Genomic DNA, 16,122 nt, shown 5'->3' on the forward strand with positions numbered 1-16,122 from the left:
GCTGGGGTCTCTCCAGGAGGATCTGGGCTCAGATAAAGTGGGTTGAATGATGCTGGCCATCAGACTAAGGACCTCTAGTTGCAGAGAACATCTAGTCTCTTTTCTGCTAATTTGTTTGAATGTAGTAGTACTCTCTACACTATATTTCCAAAAGTATTGGGACACCCCTCCAAATCATTGGATTCAGATGTTCCAATTGCCTCCATGGTCACAAGTGTATAAAGTCAAGCACTAGGCATGCAGACTACTTCTACAAACATTTGTGAAGGAATGGGTTGCTCTCAGGAGCTCAGTGATTTCAAGTGTGATAGGTTGCCACCTGTGCAATAAGTCCATCTGTGAAATACTTTTGGCAATATAGTGTATGCAGCTTACTTTAAACATACCAAGTCCTAAAACCCTACAAAGTCATTTAAAAAGTTAGAAATAAAATCTGATTTGTAGATGCACCAGAAATTCATCTAGTATTTCGTAAGGTTCTTCATAACTCATTTGTTGTAGACAGACAAGAATATCCAATAGGTCTATACAGGTATCTTTGTGGAAAGTGGACCCTTCTCAATGACAATTGTTCATAGATGGATTTTAATGGCTGAAGATGTCTGAAACTGACTGCAACTAATCACTTTTTTGTAATGATATGTCTTTGGCAAAACACCTGGATTATGGGTCATCTGAAATGGTTGTAATTGATTGAAAAATGTCTCAATTGTCACTATCCCAGAAGACTATATAATAAGTGGCCTTTTTGTTCTCTGCAAAGATGGTCAATACCAGCAATTCTCAAATGCACCACTCCACCAATGAACTGCCTTTCATGCAAGGTTTTTTTTATTACAATGTGATAATGACAAGTAGTAATAGAACATATTTGTATGTATAATGGGTGTTCTGTAAACAACACTTTTTGCAATCATCAAAATTAACACACACGTTTAAATGTAACCATGGAAAAACTGGCATGGGTAGGCAGATTGATGTATAATTAATCCCCACCTCCCCATCTTTCCCCATCCCCAGTGGACCACAATATTTGGCTGGATTATTTTTAGGAGTTCATTCTGTAATATGTCATGGTGTTTTTCTTCAGGTGAATCTGGTCTGGGGAAATCCACGCTTATTAACAGCCTCTTCCTAACTGACTTGTATCCTGAGCGCGTGGTGCCCGGTGCAGCAGGTAACTGAACTGTATATTTATTCAGAGCAACATTGGTGGACATATGTGTCAATGTTTCTGCATTTCAGGATAGTTTAAATTATTTTATGATTTGAGAGAAGTGTGTGACATCTAGCTAGACCTTTAACTTTGCATAGTTTCACAATTCTTTTTTTTTTTTAACCTGGCCTCCTGTAAGAGAATCAAACCCATTCTTGCGCATACCAGACAGCTACTTGCAGCAAACCATTAAGTGACTTAAATCTTGTTCTCTGCACTGGACAGCACCATAGCACAGCTAAGATGCCTAGGTATCACTGAAATGTTTGAGTCTGTTTGGCTTGAAGTTCTGCACCTTCTTGCTTATGTTTTGTATTTTTTTTTTTTTTCCAATTTGTTGTTCCTATATTTGGTTGGTAGTTTCAATGTATTGCAATTGAAACCTACGGCAGCAAAAAGGTTGCTAAGAGCAGCAAAACTTCCAGTTCCCAAATGTGTATGCCTGCTGGTTGGTGTATATCAAAGTTGGGCATCAGAGAAAACTGCATGGAGACGATGGTTAGAAAACTGTATTCCCTCTACTACCTGATGGTTCAGTATAAATCAATGTAGGCCCATGTTTTCCTTCGTAAGAAAAGGCTTCCATCTTGCCACTGTACCCTATAGCCCAGACATATGAAGAATAAAGGAGATTGATGTCACATGCACCACACAGCCAGTACTTGACACATATTCCAGCAGCTCCTTTAATGTTGCTGTAGGCCTCTTGGCAGTTCTTGGGACATACAGTTCTTGGTGATGTCACTGTTGCAACATATTTTCTCCACTTAATGGTAACTGTCTTCACTGTGTTCCATGCAGGTATGTACTGACTCCTATTTAACATGATTTTGAAAGTGATTGCTTAGTTATGAACACAGCTACCCCCCCCCCCCCCCCAAAAAAAAAAAATTGTTTATTTTTCAGTTGAGTTGTACAGTTTATAGGTCACATTAAATGTGGATAAAGTTAGAAATGATTTAATCTTTGTCTCATTTTTAAACATGACAGAAACCTGACATTTTAACAGGGGTGTGTAGACTTTTTATATTGTGTTTTGTATACACACTAAACAACCATTTTTAGTTATTCCTCATAATACTTTAAACAGTGTAGATTATGCCTTTAACATAAAGCCAAGATAGAACATGTTACAATGCAAGATCTGTATATAAACGTGATTCAAAAAGTTATAATCAGCTTGCTGCTTTCACTGGTTTGTTTTTCTGTCAGTAGAATTCCCTAATAATTTAAGCTTAGAAAGAAATATGAGAACAACTTTACTAGTCGCCGTAAACCCACATAATCAAAAATCCCATAATATCTTTACATGTAACATGTCATGTCACCGCACTTCATATCATTGTCTAAAGCAGAGCTCATATTCCCAGCAATAAGTCACAAATGGAAGTGATCTGGTGCTGTAGAGTTGCTTGGGGAGCTGGTTATGGTCTCCCCTGACCTAATTCAGACCTCACAAAAAGGCCCTTTAAAAATGTATTTAGAAAAAAAAAAAAACCTTTCCACATTAATGTTCAAGCAATAACTTTGACTGCTGTTGTGTGAGCATCAAATATAATGCTATCTTTACACTACACCAATAAACATCATGCTCTTACACACTGTGTGTACAATTATTAGACCAGTGATTATTTTGACCAAATCATAATTTTTATGCATATTGTCCAACTCCAAGCTGTATTAACTTGAATGCTTATGGGATTTAAGCATACAGTGATTAATAAGTATTAAAGACATCCCCATTTTTCTCGGTAAATGTTTCTAAAGGTGCTATTGACAAAATTTTAAATACATTGTCAGTAACAACCCATGCAATCCATTCATACAAAGAAACAAAAAACAAAGTTCTGAAATTAGGTTATGTGTAATGGAATGACACTGGGAAAAAATATTGAACACGCTAACTGAAGTTTATTTAATACTTTGTACACAGTCCTTTTGTTAATGACTGCTTCTAAAAGCCTCCCTTATGGAGAAACTAGTTGCATGCATTGCTAAGGTGTGATTTTGGCCCATACGTCCACACAGTCTTCAGACTTTTGAACGTTCTGTGGGCTTCTTCTGTGATCTCTGATCTTTAGTTCTTTCCATTTTCTATTGGATTTAAGTCAGGTGATTGACTGGGCCATTCTAGCAGCTTTTTCCTTCTTTGAAACCAGTTGAGAATTTCCTTGGCTTTGTGTTTGGAATCATTGTCTTTCTGAAATGTCCTCCCTTGTTTTATCTGCATCATCCTTCCTTAAGTGATATGAAGTTTGCAGTACCATATGCTGAAAAAACGCCTCACACCGTGATGTTCCCACCTCCAAACATCACTGTTGGTATGATGTTTTTGGGGTGATGTGCAGTGCCATTTGACCTCCAAACATGGTGTGTATTATGGCATCCAAAGCGTTTAATTTTGGTCTCATCTGACCAGACTACATTCTCAGTATTTCACAGGCTTGTCTAAATGTTGTGCAGCAAACTTTAAATGTGCTTCAGTATGCTTTTTCTTCAGCAATGGAGTCTTGCGTGGTGATCATGTATACAGGCCATGGTAGTGTGCATTTTTGTTTTATTTGAAACAACTGTACCTGCTAATTCCAGGTCTTTATGAAGCTCTCCACATGTGGTCCTTGCCTCTTGAAGGTGAAACAGGAAGGCGCTTCTAAGTGCAGTATTCCAGGTCAACTTTAATAAAAAGCAGTTAAAACCACTTACAATGTAGTAGTACAAACAGGCTCTAATGTAATCCGTCAGTAGCAGGGCTCTGTCCTCTGAGCAATGGAGCCACTGTGCCAGCCAGCAGCTGCAAGGGGAGCTTGAGGAGAGGTGTTTAAAGATGGCCTCCACTCTGTTCGGACTGCTGGCGCACATGCTGGACCGCTTGCTGTCCACGGACCGCAAGTGACGTGAGCATGGAGTGGTGACGCATTTTGGAGCATGAGCAGAGCTCCTTCTTCAAGACCATTGTCCAGGCTTAGGGAGAGCCAGTTAAATAGGGTAAAGAGGTGGGAAAAGGGGCGGTCAGTGGTAAGGAAGGTACACGCCTTCCAAAGACCAAGCTGGATGTAAATACGGAGCAGAATATTTGGTGTGAAACAATAGGAGACTGGGAAAGCAAGAAATAAAAAAAAAAAAACAGAGAAATAAAAACGAAACTATGTTTGTAAGGACTGATTGGGGGTGTATAGCATATTGAAGAATAGTTAGAAAACTGGATTTGAACATTATCTAAGACGATATATAAAGACAATAATGTAATTATAATTACAATTGAGAGATGGGTAAGAGGGAAAAGAGGAATGGGGGGAATTGAGTGTGCTGTTGGGTATCTGCTGTGGTGTGACAAATGATACATAGGTAACCTGGACATATTAGAATATAAAAATTATAGCCAAGAGGTTACAACATAATCATAGCACATAAGTACAGTCTAAACAAACGATAACTACATAAATGCGTGTGTGTAGCCGCAGGCAGAGCTGAAACAATATGCGTGTGCAAAGACACATGCACACAAGCACGCGCATGTATGCACACAAATGCCCAACCCCATATAAACATGCATTTACACATGCAGGCATAATGCCCAGCACAAAACAAATTGTACGGTACTATAGGATGGTATGGATTTCAAGGTCCTCATTCAGACCAGCAGGAGATCGTAAATCCAATAGGTCTCCCTATGGCATAAGTGTTGGAATTTCTCGGCTCGTGGGAGGTCAGTGGACATGGCTTCAATTATCCAGACTCTTAGACCCTTAGTGGATTTACTATGTTGTTCTGAGAAGTGTCGGGGGACACTGTGCTTGTTAATGCCGTCTTCGATAAGGCAGCGGTGTTCCCCAAACCATTTATGCAGGGTACGGATGGTTCTTCCTACGTAATAAAGACCACAAGGACAAGCCAAACATGATACCACAAACTCAGAAGAACATGTGTAAAAGGCAGGGATCTTATATGTTTTACCTTGAATGTCTTTTTGGCCATGGTGGCCAAATGGGCAGGTTAAACAGAGTGGTTTATTGCATCGGTAGATGCCTGTAATGGGGAATAAACTTAGGGGGGCACAGACAACTCTACTGATTCTTTTCACTCCTCTGTCAGAAATTTTGCGAGGAGCACCTGGTCACGGCTGATTTGTGGTGAAATGACGTTCTTTCCACTTCCCGATTATGGCCCCAACTGTGCTCACTAGAACATTCAGACGTTTACAAATCATTCTGCAACCAATGTCATCAGTATGTTTTGTAGCAATAAATCTGCAAAGGTCTTGAGAAAGCTCTTTGCTTTTACCCATCATGAGATGTTTTTCTCGTGTGACACCTTTTTTTTTTTTTTTTTTTTTTTTTTATAGGCCATCAGTTGAGACTGAACCAGCTGAAATTAGTTTGCATTGACAAAGGGCATGATTGCTTTATAATTACTGATAGAGTTCAGCTGGGATCTTAGATTTCCATGCTTTTTTGCACCTCCCTTTCTTCATGTGTTCAATACTTTTTTTCCCTGTGTCATTTCATTTTATTATAACTTAATTTCTGAACGTATTTGTTTTGATTTCTTTGTATGTATAGGTTGCATGGGTTGTTACCGACATGTGGTGAAAAATGGTGACTTGTTCAATACTTACATTTTTTACCCACTGTATCCGGTGTTGTGTATTTGTGTAATGAGGGAGGGTGTCTCCTAACAAGATCAACACCCTATATCAAATAGGCAGCTTCTTTTCCTCAGACAAAAGGAGCCAGAAAAAAAAGATTTAACTGACTCTGAAAAGTCAAAAATTGTAAAGTCTTTTCAGAGGGAGGCAGCAATCTTTAAATTGCTAAGATATTGGACTGGTATCGCAGGATCATCAAACTTTTTGTTGCAAATAGTCAACAGTGTTGCAATAAAAGTGTTGAGAAAAAGACGCAAATTAACTGCAAAGATTTGAGAAAAATCAAATGTGAAGCTACCAGGAACCAATTATCCTCCAGTGCTGTCATATTCCAGAACTGCAACCTACCTAGAGTGCCCAGAAGTACAAGGTGTACAGTGCTCAGAGACATGGCCAAGGTAAGGAAGGCTGAAATCCGACCATCACGGAACAAGACACATGAGTTGAAATGTCAAGACTGGGCCAAGAAATATCTTAAGATATGGATTGATGAGATGAGAGTGACTCTTGATGGACCAGATGGAAGGGCCCATGGCTGGATCCATAACGGGCCCAGAGCTCTACTTCGACTCAGATGCCAGGTGGAGATGGGGTGCTGGTATTATTAAAGATGAGCTAGTTGGACCTCTTCTGGTTGAAGATGGACTCAAAATCAACTCCCCAACTTGCTGCCAGTTTTTAGAAGACACGTTCTTCAAGCAGTGGTACAGGAAAAAGTCTGCATTTTTCAAGAAGACCATGATATTTATGCAAGACAATACTCCATCGCATGCATCGATGTACTCCACTGCGTGGCTAGCCAGTAAAGGCCTTAAAGATGAAAGAATAATGACATGGCCCCCTTCCTCACCTGATTTAAACCCTATTTAGAACTTGTGGGCCCTACTTAAACGGGACATTTATGGTGAAGGAAAAACAGTACAGCTGTGGTTGCTGCTGCAGAAAAAGTTGTTCAACAGATCAAGAAACTGATAGACTCCATGAATGGAAGGCTTATGACTATTATTGAAAAGGGTGGCTAAATTGGTCCCTGATTATTTTATTTATTTTATATTTCAAATGTTTATTTGTAAATTTTGAATTGTTTATTATTGTCACTTTAACAGATGAAAATGAACAAGTGAGATGGGAAATTGTTCGTTTTTCATTTAGCTGCATAATAATTCTGCACATTAAGTTGCCCAATAATTGTGCACACATATTCTCATAAGAAAGCCAAAACCCCACTTTTGCTTTCTTAAATATTCAGATTTGAGATTTATTAACATTTTAAATTGACCGACCGCACTATAGTTGTTCAATACTGAAATTAATCCTCAAAAATACATCTTGCTAATAAATGTGCACACAGTGTGTGCGCAACATACAATGTTTATCTGTTGTGTATCTGTAATTTGAATACAAATTCTATTTTGTGGCCCTTTTGATACATCAGGAGACGCATTTGAGGCCCTCTGTGTTTTACCAAGTTGACCACCACAGCTTTTAGATATTTAGCAATGAGTGAGAGCCATGCTATATTCTCACCCCCATTCAATCATCATTGACACTTGAAGCACATGAAGGAAAGTGTTTACAGCTTTGAATTATAACAAACTAAAAATACTGAAAGGAACACAGTAGCCCCACACGGGTTCTTTTTTTTTTTTTTTTTTTTTTTTCTGAAACTTGCTTGTAACTTATTTATGCTGCGTGGTCATTTTCGAGGCAAATATTGCTTGATGGAGTTTGACTTGCCAAGATGCGTTACAGATCACGTTATCCTGGGAACATCTTTTCAGAATATGTAGTTTGCTCATTATATGTTTGCTTGAAGCTTTGCTGTCATCCATGCTCACATGCTTTCATCTCTGTGTGATAGATAAGATTGAGCGTACAGTGGAGATTGAAGCATCCACTGTGGAGATAGAGGAGAGAGGGGTAAAGCTTCGTCTTACAGTGGTTGACACTCCAGGCTATGGCGATGCTATGAATTGTGAAGACTGGTGAGTACAGTGTGCAGGCTTCTAGAAGCACATGTTGATGCATCTTTAGAATGAAAACGTAACATAGCTGGGGGGTAGTTCAACATTCTATTAGTCACTTCAAATAGACAAAATTTTATATTTTACTCCATCTTGGTTAGACATCTGCCTTGGGCAATGGCTAAAATCAAATGGTGAGGTGCAGATAATCAGTAAACGTTGCAATCATATTTAAATTAGAAAGTTACCAGTACCTTTCATCTGCATCTATATAATCTGTTTGTAGACACATTCATTTGGTTTCTTACACTGCTTTCTGAGCAGGTCACATTCTCTGTTCTCACTGTTGTGCTCTGTGCAAATGTCTGTTTCTGCTGCAAAGTCTACCTTTTTAGCAGAAATGATTTATTTAATGTCCCTTTATAATCTTTTTAAATATATAGACCTGAAAGTACTTATCAATTTGTAGACCATGCAAAGGTGTAGACATCAGGGGTGTGGAAATTTTTTTTTTTTAAAAACTACTCGTCCAAGGGACTAAATCAGGGTACCAATCTACTTGTCCCTCATGACAATCTACTTATGATACATTTTTTTTTTTTTTTTAACCAAAACTGTTTAAGGCTGACCATCCCTTCACTCAGCAATCCCACCTCTGACCATCTCTACAGAGGTGGCATGCGGAGCGTGGGGATGGTCAGAGGTGGAGTGTGGGGATGGTCAGAGGTGGAGTGTGGGGATGGTCAGAGGTGGCATGTGGAGTGTGGGGATGGTCAGAGGTGGCATGCCACCTCCTGATTATCCCTACATTCAGCAATTCTAAAGTACAATGCTGTGTGTGGATGTGGCAGGTGGAGTAAATAAGTAGTAATAGGACAGAGTTTGATGTGTGTTGCCATTGATATGTCCTGTATGGTGGTCCGGGTCCTGACATCACCTGCCGTGTGTGTTCTGCAGCAGAGTATATGCAGACAGAGGGATACAAATGAAGAGGAGAGAGAGTGCTGAGGTGAGGGGTGCGGGAAGGGCAGCTTGTCAGCGTGTCCCAGGAGGAGAGTAAGAGAAGTGTGGGAGTGGCTGGGACTGAATGGGGCTGCCGAACTGAGTTGATGGGCTGAGGGAGCTGCTGAGCTAGTGAGAGGCTGGCGGAGAGGGGACTGTCTGCACGGGACAGCAGCATGGATGAGTGGAGAGCCTGCTAACTCTAGTGTAGCATGAAGATCTGTTCATGCTTCACCGGTGTCCGCTCTGCAAAATAAAAAAATTTAAACCCTGCTGCTTGCTCACTACAGGGCTAAATGTAAATAAAAAAACACCTGCCTGACTCCCCAGAACTACATGTCCCAGGCAATGGGCGATTGATTATGAATTGCACATTTGCATATCCCTGAGACATGATTTAGAGCTTTATTGTAGCTAATAACTGTGTACTTTGCTGGTAGGTGTTGCTTAGTATCGCACACATTTCATTGTTCACCTAGGAATACAATTCAAAGTGCAGCTGTAACCAAACTGTGAACATTTCAATATGACATATCCTTAACAAGGCAAAATGAGCTTTAAAACAATCCCTCACTGACCAAAGTAGATGCAGGCACTGTGGAACAATTCATTCTCAATATTTGTAGGGGAAGTCATACAAGAGCGCTATGTGCTCTCCCTTTTGCTGTTCAATTACGAAACCTTTTCAGAGAACTGCCTAGTCCCTGTGAAAAGGTTTGTTGCATGGCTGTCGTGTTTTTTTTGTTTTAACTACAGTACTTTAGAATGGTTGACTTGGAAATTAGTAAGCAAATGTAGCATTCAGAGTTCAGTCTGACTGCCAGACAAGTGGCATTTTCAGGAGGAGAGCCATTAATGGCAACAAGTAATGTTTTCAGGGAATTGTGTTTAAAAGCTTTTGGTAAATTTAATTTTGTCTGTGGTGAATTCATTTAGCTACTATTGTAAGTCTGCTGCAAGTGTGGCAATGTTCCAACACAATGCACATTGGTTTTTATTTAGTTCTAATGCCTCTTAATTGCACTTATGTCTTTGTATACAACCTATAGCCATTGAAGCATCTTCTGGATAGGGCTGCAACAATGTTGGAGGAAGTTGCTTTCAGAAATTGTCCTTGGTCCTAGAACTCGTGAACTGTGGGCACCCAGAGTCAGACCCGGAATAATATAAACCTTGTTTTGTCTGATGTTCCTGGGCTCCATGCATATGAAGGATGCAGCTTGTGAACACAACTTACAAATACAGGGGAGACTTCTCAATTAAATTGCATGCAGAGGAAAGGAGAAGTGGATAACTGGAATGTTACACTAGGTCAATGACCTATATTATTTAAACAGAGCAAAAAGGTTTTAGGGAACTAGTCCAGTTCCTCAGTTTTCCTGCTGAGAATGTTGCTGTTCTGAAAAGCTGTGTTGGCGTTTTTAGTAGTATAGTTTTTGGGTCCTTTTTTTAAAGCATCTGTCTGCAGCTGGTCATTTCTTTGCCTTGGTAAGATTGTAACATTTCAACTTTGATATTAACTTTTTCATATGTGCTGAGGCTGGATATGTTTTTCGATGTGCACTTTCTATTTACCTAACTATGTGCCAATACATGAGCCAGCAGAACAGCAAGAGTGTCTGCAGCTATATTCTGTTAATCTTGTCTAATACCAGTATTGAACTAAAACACAACAGATTTTCAGTAAAATATTCAAATGAGCCCTTTTGCGGAGGTGGAACATTGCAATTAAAAACCGGTTATGGATTTGTTTTGTGAAACCGTGTACTAGGGGATGTTTTCCATTGGACCAGTTTAAAATCTAGATAATGAATGTGTACATAAACATTTTTAAAAGAATAGATCCACTTTTGCTATTAAATTTGAGCACACCCCCACCCTCCCCCTACCCACTTTTTGTTTATAGTTGTTTGTTGCAGGCATTTGGCCAGAGTGCAAGCTACTGCTTTTCCCATATTAACATACAAGAAAACAGACCTTGAGACCTTTGGCCTGACCATATTGAAACATAGTGCACAACTGATAATGAAATCTACTAGCACAGTACAGACAGGGTTTATTATGGTAAACATTAACCCTCCAGCCCCTTCATTAACATTACATAAGGGGAAAACATCAGTTTAGAAGATTTCAGAAAAGAGTAAAATTTATAAGAAACTATTTAAAAAAAAAAAAGTTTCTTCTTTCTAGTTATGCTGTGTAAATGGGAATATGTTACAATTATAATGTAATTGTTATTCCAGTCTGGTGGTAATACATATAAAGCTAAATTCCAGGTATGGATCTTTAGACAGATTTACATTGGGCCAGCTTGGACCAATGTAACTATGCATGTACTATACATGGCTGAATTTCCCCCCCCCCAACCTGGAATTTATCTTTTTAAAGGTCTGCTTAACGCAGCAGACAGCGATCCCCTAAGATCTAGTGGTGTACTATTCCTCAGCATCTTAGCATCCAATGCAGAGTCCAGGTTTCTGCATTGATCTTGATGACTGGGGACATTAGACCGCCGGAGTATAGGGGGGAAGAGTCTGCAGGGAGTGGTCCAGCATCTCAAAGAAGCCACTCTTAATTGGGGGTCATATGATTCTGGTAAGCCTCCCTTTGTTGTATACTGAGGTGCTGTGTGGTTCATCATTAATTTTGGTGGCGTTCTGACATCCACATCTGTCATTTCTCTCATAATTGAACCACTGAATTCAGTTTTTGGCTTCCCATTTGGATTCCTTTTATTTTTTCAATTTCTGGTGACACATAATAGTTTGATATATTTGCATTGCACTATTGTATTGCACATACATTTTAATTTGTTTTAGCACTGCACTATTGTTTTGTGAGCCCTGAACCAATGTTCTCTAGGAACAAAGCTACCAGGTTATGACCACCTTGTACTGTCTATGCACAGTTCCCATTGCCTCCTGCGAGGACCTGAACAAGAGTACAGCTTGTACTGACTACTCCCTTCCCTTCAGAATAGGAATGTGCCTTCTATGAGAAAAATAAGGATACAAGAAGTGGCCTTAGACAGCAGATGTCATGTATATAAACTAAGTATTTTCTTTAATTAAACTTTTTTATCTTTTGCTTTCTCAGTTTCAGGCCCATTATTTGCTATGTGGATGACCAGTTTGAGAGATATCTTCATGACGAAAGCGGTTTAAATCGGCGGCACATTGTGGATAACCGTGTCCACTGCTGCTTTTACTTTATCTCCCCATTTGGCCACGGGTATGTAAAGGTCATCTTCATTTGTCCCTATTGTCACCTCTATACTAATGAGTAGCTGTTGATGTCTCCATACAATTAACAAAGTCTGTAAACACAAATCCATATGTCAATATGTATATACATGATGATGTAAATAGACACGCATAGAATTGATTATTTTTAAATGGCAAGTTCCCATATACATATTCTAATATAGTTGCATCTCTTCTCAGTTTGAAGCCGCTTGATGTGGAGTTTATGAAGGCATTGCACAATAGAGTGAACATTGTTCCTGTTATTGCCAAAGCGGATACATTGACTCTAAAGGAACGGGAGAGGCTGAAGAGAAGGGTAAGAACTGTAAATTTACACCATCTGTGGAAATTAAAATGCAGTTTACATGTGAAGCAATTCTCAGTGACATTTACAAATGTGCATGTAATTGTGTCCATATCTGCAAAGAAAATGGACCCTGGACACTGACGGCTCTGCAAACAAATCCCTCTACCACCTTAAAGGCATAGTTCACCTTTTGCAAAAATAAATGCACCAACATTAAAAAAACGATTTGCATTGAAGCCTGCAGATCGTTGCAACCACAATCATTGCATTGTGGGGTCCAAACACAGATTCCTGGAGGCTCTTCTCCCAGCCCCAGGTCCATACAGAGGTGCTGACCTACTGCTATGGGGTTGGAGGAAATAAACTGAAACTAGTGCGGTGGCGGCACTTGTGTTCCATGTTAAATCTAAAAGTCTGTCTGCTTTGGTGGCAGATGGGATTTGTGTGTGACAGAACCCTTTTGCGGTCCTAACTACTCTAAACCCCCAAACTGCCAGCATTAAACTCAAAGATAAAAAAATACACACAAAAAACCACAACCAGTGTCAAAAAAAAATAGTGAAAACAATGTGCATAAATCTGTGTCTGTGCGCAAATATTTATTGGACAATGTAATCTCCATAATATAGTGATCCACCAGGACAGAATTTTTGAACACCATGTGAATATTACTATGTAGATCATATTATGGAAATCATGGGTGGTGTTCCGTGCAAAGTTCCAGCTGCAGTGGGAAATTAAAAATTTAGCAACATTGTTAACACCACTGCTAAACATGACTACTTCCTGCTCAGGGCTCCTGATTGTTAAGTAGCGAACAGCCACCAGTGTCCTAACAACCAGTGACTCATCCCTGCCCCGCTTATTCAGCTATCAGTGTTGGGTTCCTCCCCAAAATTCATACCAGGCTCCTCAGGTCTGCTATGAGTTTTAAGGGGTACTCCAAAAAAAAACGGCTAAGGGAGAGCCCGACATTCCATACCCGACCCTTATCCGAACATGCCGCCTGACTGACAAAGAAAGAGGGGGACAAGTGCGACCGTCCCCTTCCTACTAGGCCATCTTCCCTCATCCCTGGGAAGGTCCTCTTCCCCCATAACTCTGGCCCAGTGGTTGTGGGGGGCCTCTGTTAAAAGGGATTTTCAGATTCTGATAAGCCTCCTGCACAGTGAGAGGTTCCCTCAATACCGCAATTCCCCATGTTAATAATAAAGGGGGGCTCAAAAAACAAGTAAATAGACATATTCACAGTCCTATGATATAGCTCACTTCCATTGTCTAGCAATACAGATCTGCATCTGTTCTAATGAACGATGGCCGCCAACTGTTGTCCCATCTGATTATGTCACTTTACTGGCACCGAATGACATCTCCTTCCTGTTCCCAACTGCTAAAGAAAACAAAGGAGGGGGATCTCCCTGGTGACATAATTTACAAACATGGACATGTCCATATTAGGTCTGCAGCATTACCCCCTTAAAGGTTGCTTAGTAATTTTTGGGTTCCCTGTCAGTCTGAACCTCTTGTTGAAAGCCCAACCTCTGCTGATACCCCCATGCTTTCATGACCAAAATAAATCCCAACTGGAAAATGGACACTCTCACAAGTTAATATAGACCAATATGAAGTTTATATTGGAAATAAAGGTAACGGTCAAAAAGAACAAAATGACACTGATTTATGCAGCAAATATAATCACTCTTGGTAATTGTGAGCAAAAGTAAAGACATTCTGAAAGCAGGCCTGCCAACAGTTATTGTTGCTTTCCTGTGAAATAATCCACTGCCTCCAATCTGAGGGCACTGCTGAATCCCCAGTAAGCAGGAACAACTATCATGAAACCGATAAACACGCTCTGGGTCCTTACAACTAGATGCCAAGGATTAGATGTGAAGGAAAGAGAATAATCAGCTGTTCTGTCCATGTGAGTGACCCTGAATGGCAGGCCACTGCCATCTAATGTCCGTCTTAATGTATTACCAGTAACGGTTACAAGTCAATGGCATGTATTGATTTCAGTGTTCTAGTCCTAGGAAGAAGTCTACACCCATTGGTTAGGTCAGGGCTTGAAATTTCCACTCGCCTGCTCGCCAATGGCGAGTGGAAATTATGGTGGGGGCGAGTGTGTCCCCCAGGGCCGTCTTGCTGAGCAGGCTTGGAGCTCAGGCCAGTTCTGTCATTGGCACTGGGAGCCGTCAGACTGCTCAATAGCTGAAGCAAATAAAGGAGTGTGTGCTGTGCTCTCTGCCTCCCCCTAGAGTGCAGTACCCAAATCTGTGAGTGAACAACGAAGTACTGCAACTTTTTATGGGGGGGGGGGGGGGGTGTACGTGTTTGTGTGTTTCTGTCTATGCATGTACAATTGTACATGTGTATGTATAAGTGTGTATCTGTACGTGTATCTGTGTGCATGCGTGTCTGTACGTGCCTGTGTGTGTATACGCGTGTGTGTGTGTGTACAGGTGTCTCTGTTTGTGTGTGTTTGTTGGAGGCGAGTAACTCTACGGCCTGGCTAGTAGCTCAGGACTTGAAATTTTAAGCCCTGGGTTATGCCATGACCTAACTTTTCTCCAAGGCAGTAAAATCTCTCTTCTCTCTTTATCAGTAGGTTGCCCTTCTTTGATCCATAGTACTATGCAATGCAGCATAGCCTGGCTGGCTTAAAAACCAATGTCCCTTTTCTTATCTTTCAAGATGCCCTGTAACACTAGCTGTGATGTTGAACAGGGCACCCCCACTTGGCGCATGGCTGTCTGACATGGCAGCTAGCAAGGAGATGACTGCTTTTTCAGCTTCACCTCCTTCCGCATTCCTCAGGTAAGTCCTGGGGAGCCAGAGACAGGTGCTCGCTATCAGTGGCCATTTCCTTGCCAGCTGTGGTGTCGAGCAGCCGTGTGTGAAGGGGGGGAGGGGGGTTAACGCTGTCCAACATCACAACAGGTAGTGTTGCAGCGAACCAGAGAGGATGGGTCAAGGTACAACGTTGAACATTACCGGACTTTCCCATTCTCTGTCTAAATGCTTCTTTCTTGGCCATTACTGGAGGCCAGCACAAAGACTCCCTGAGGTTCTATCAAGTATATTTAAATCAATACATGACTGGATTAAATGGAAGTATTTAAAATCTGCCCTGAATTTCGTGTTACCACTGTTTCATTATTTACATAAGCTATTTCCTTTTAATGTTCTGCCATCTAGTGTATCTTTACAAGTACTACAATTTCTAGTTTTATTAGTGAGATGTGCCCAGTGTTTTAATGATAACAGTAGTATTGTTGTTCTTATATCATGTTACTTTTTATGTTCACCATTTTTACTGATAAAACTGAAAAAATGTAGATGTTTTACAACTATTATTTCCAGCCCAAAGACCTTGTATACAGTAGACACTATTTGCTCACCTGCATTCATGTCTCCAACTCCCTTCACTTCCTTACCTCCATAGGCATCTCCATAAGCACACAGTTGTGAGTAGCGGTTTGTTTATGTGACAGTTCCTGGTGAATGCTAGTGATGCTATGTTTCATTCTACGTAACCGGCAATGTTACCATACCTCTCCTGTATTTGTAGATTCTGGATGAGATTGAGGAACGTGGGATTAAGATTTATCAGCTTCCAGATGCAGAGTCTGATGAAGATGAAGATTTCAAGGAGCAGACAAGGCTTTTAAAGGTGCATTGCAACTTGCTTGGCTACTGTAATCCATAGATGTGCTCTACTAGTCAAGTAATTATAGGCTTAG

General features: G+C 40.4%; 1 protein-coding gene across 3 annotated transcripts in view; it reads left to right on the forward strand.

Moving 5' to 3' along the window:
- SEPTIN2 (septin 2) overlaps positions 1-16,122 on the forward strand; it is a 68,486-nt gene that overhangs the window by 39,686 nt on the left and 12,678 nt on the right. For all 3 annotated transcript variants that reach the window (XM_089665619.1, XM_089665631.1, XM_089665625.1), the window contains exons 4-8: positions 1,091-1,177; positions 7,723-7,846; positions 11,924-12,058; positions 12,271-12,388; positions 15,951-16,052. In XM_089665619.1, coding sequence (XP_089521745.1) covers positions 1,091-1,177; positions 7,723-7,846; positions 11,924-12,058; positions 12,271-12,388; positions 15,951-16,052 — 566 coding nt within the window. The remainder of the gene's footprint in view (positions 1-1,090; positions 1,178-7,722; positions 7,847-11,923; positions 12,059-12,270; positions 12,389-15,950; positions 16,053-16,122) is intronic.

This window comes from Staurois parvus, unplaced genomic scaffold (genome assembly GCF_062004578.1).
Source record: "Staurois parvus isolate SC_StPar_1 unplaced genomic scaffold, SC_StPar_1.0 ptg000049l, whole genome shotgun sequence".
NCBI lineage: Eukaryota > Metazoa > Chordata > Amphibia > Anura > Ranidae > Staurois > Staurois parvus.